The 1,296-nt window shown below is 47.2% G+C and overlaps 1 protein-coding gene across 1 annotated transcript in view; it reads left to right on the top strand.

Annotated features, from left to right (window-relative positions):
- Positions 1 to 1,288, top strand: part of SPIC (Spi-C transcription factor) — a gene marked incomplete at its 3' end in the record, with an annotated part of 11,279 nt that extends 9,991 nt beyond the window's left edge. Inside the window, exon 5 of the mRNA XM_045289449.1 lies at positions 1,187 to 1,288. Coding sequence (XP_045145384.1) covers positions 1,187 to 1,288 — 102 coding nt within the window. The remainder of the gene's footprint in view (positions 1 to 1,186) is intronic.
- Between the last annotated feature and the right edge of the window lie 8 nt (positions 1,289 to 1,296).

Raw genomic sequence — 1,296 nt, 5'->3', positions numbered from 1 at the left:
CTCCCTCACACTCCCTCCCTTATGATCCTTGATAGTCTTCTGCACAAGACATTTCTTTGAAGGGAGGTAGTTTTGACTTTAGCTTTAGCTTCTTTCACATTCATTTAGTTAGGGTTGCTAGGTAAAACATAGACACCAAACTTCCTGCCACCGAGTCAATTCCAACTCACAGCCACCCTACGTGGTAGAGTAGTGGGACTGCCCTGGTAGGTTCCTGAGATTGTAATTTTTTATGGGAGTCGATCGCTTCATCTTTCTCTCACAGCAGCTGGTGGCTTTGAACTGCTACCTTTTTGGTTAGTCTGACATGCAACCCATAGGGGCCCAATATCTTTATTTAGGAAATATGGCAACCCTACTGGCACTTTAGCGCTCATCTCCCAGCATGCACTGCACAGCCTTTTGAGATGGGGAACTCAAGCCCCCAGCCACCTTCCACATTACCTAATCAACCCACCCAAACAAACCCAAATCCATTGCCATCCATTGATAGAGAACCTATAAGACAGTAGAACTTCCTTGAAGTGTTTCCTAGGCTTTAATCCCTATGGGAGGGGATGGCCTGGTCTTTGTTACCACGGAGTCACTGGGGGGGTTAAACGGCCAGTCTCTTTCAGTTAGTAACTATGTTCTTCCACCACTGAGCAACCAGTGCTTCCAATCAACCCCCTGGAACCTATGTCTCCCAGTTGTATGTAATGATAGAATGCAGGCTGTTCCCTTTCTGCCCCTTCTCTCAGGTCTGCCCTCCCTAGGCTGCCATCTTTCTCCTATGTTCCTCTGGCACAGTTGGGCATCGAATGGCAGAATAGAAGCCTGGAATATCTCCATCTCTATCAATGTTTCCCGTATTGGGATTTTTCAGCGAATAGAAGAATAGAAAGCTCTCCTTCATAGGAAGAAGAGAGCACAGAAGAGATTCTGTGGGAGAGGCCAAGTTTCTCTTCGTCCCTTGATCTCCTCTTTCTGTGGGCTTGGGTGTGCGGAGAGGAAGGGGGCTGGCAGCCCAACATATAATCCTTAGAGACCTGCTCTGCCTTGGGGAGCTCCCTGGCCGCAGTCATGGGTAGTGCCAGTAAGAATATGCTCATGCTTAGCACTCTAGCCTACAGCTTTGGACTTTCGTTACTAATTGGTGGTCACAGAAAAAAATCCCCCTAATAATTTTGCTTTATTATCTATGTAGAACAATGTTGCAGACTACTGTGTGGAAGCAAATATCCATCCATCCCTGCAGAATGTCGCTGAAAACCAGCTAATGCAACCTGCCGCTCTCCAGCAAAAGGTCGGAAAAGG

This window comes from Echinops telfairi, unplaced genomic scaffold (assembly GCF_000313985.2).
Source record: "Echinops telfairi isolate 266 unplaced genomic scaffold, ASM31398v2 ScPeMD7_2;HRSCAF=8, whole genome shotgun sequence".
Lineage (NCBI taxonomy): Eukaryota > Metazoa > Chordata > Mammalia > Afrosoricida > Tenrecidae > Echinops > Echinops telfairi.
Note: the sequence above shows the minus strand (reverse complement) of the source record. Positions and strands in the feature narration are given on the sequence as shown.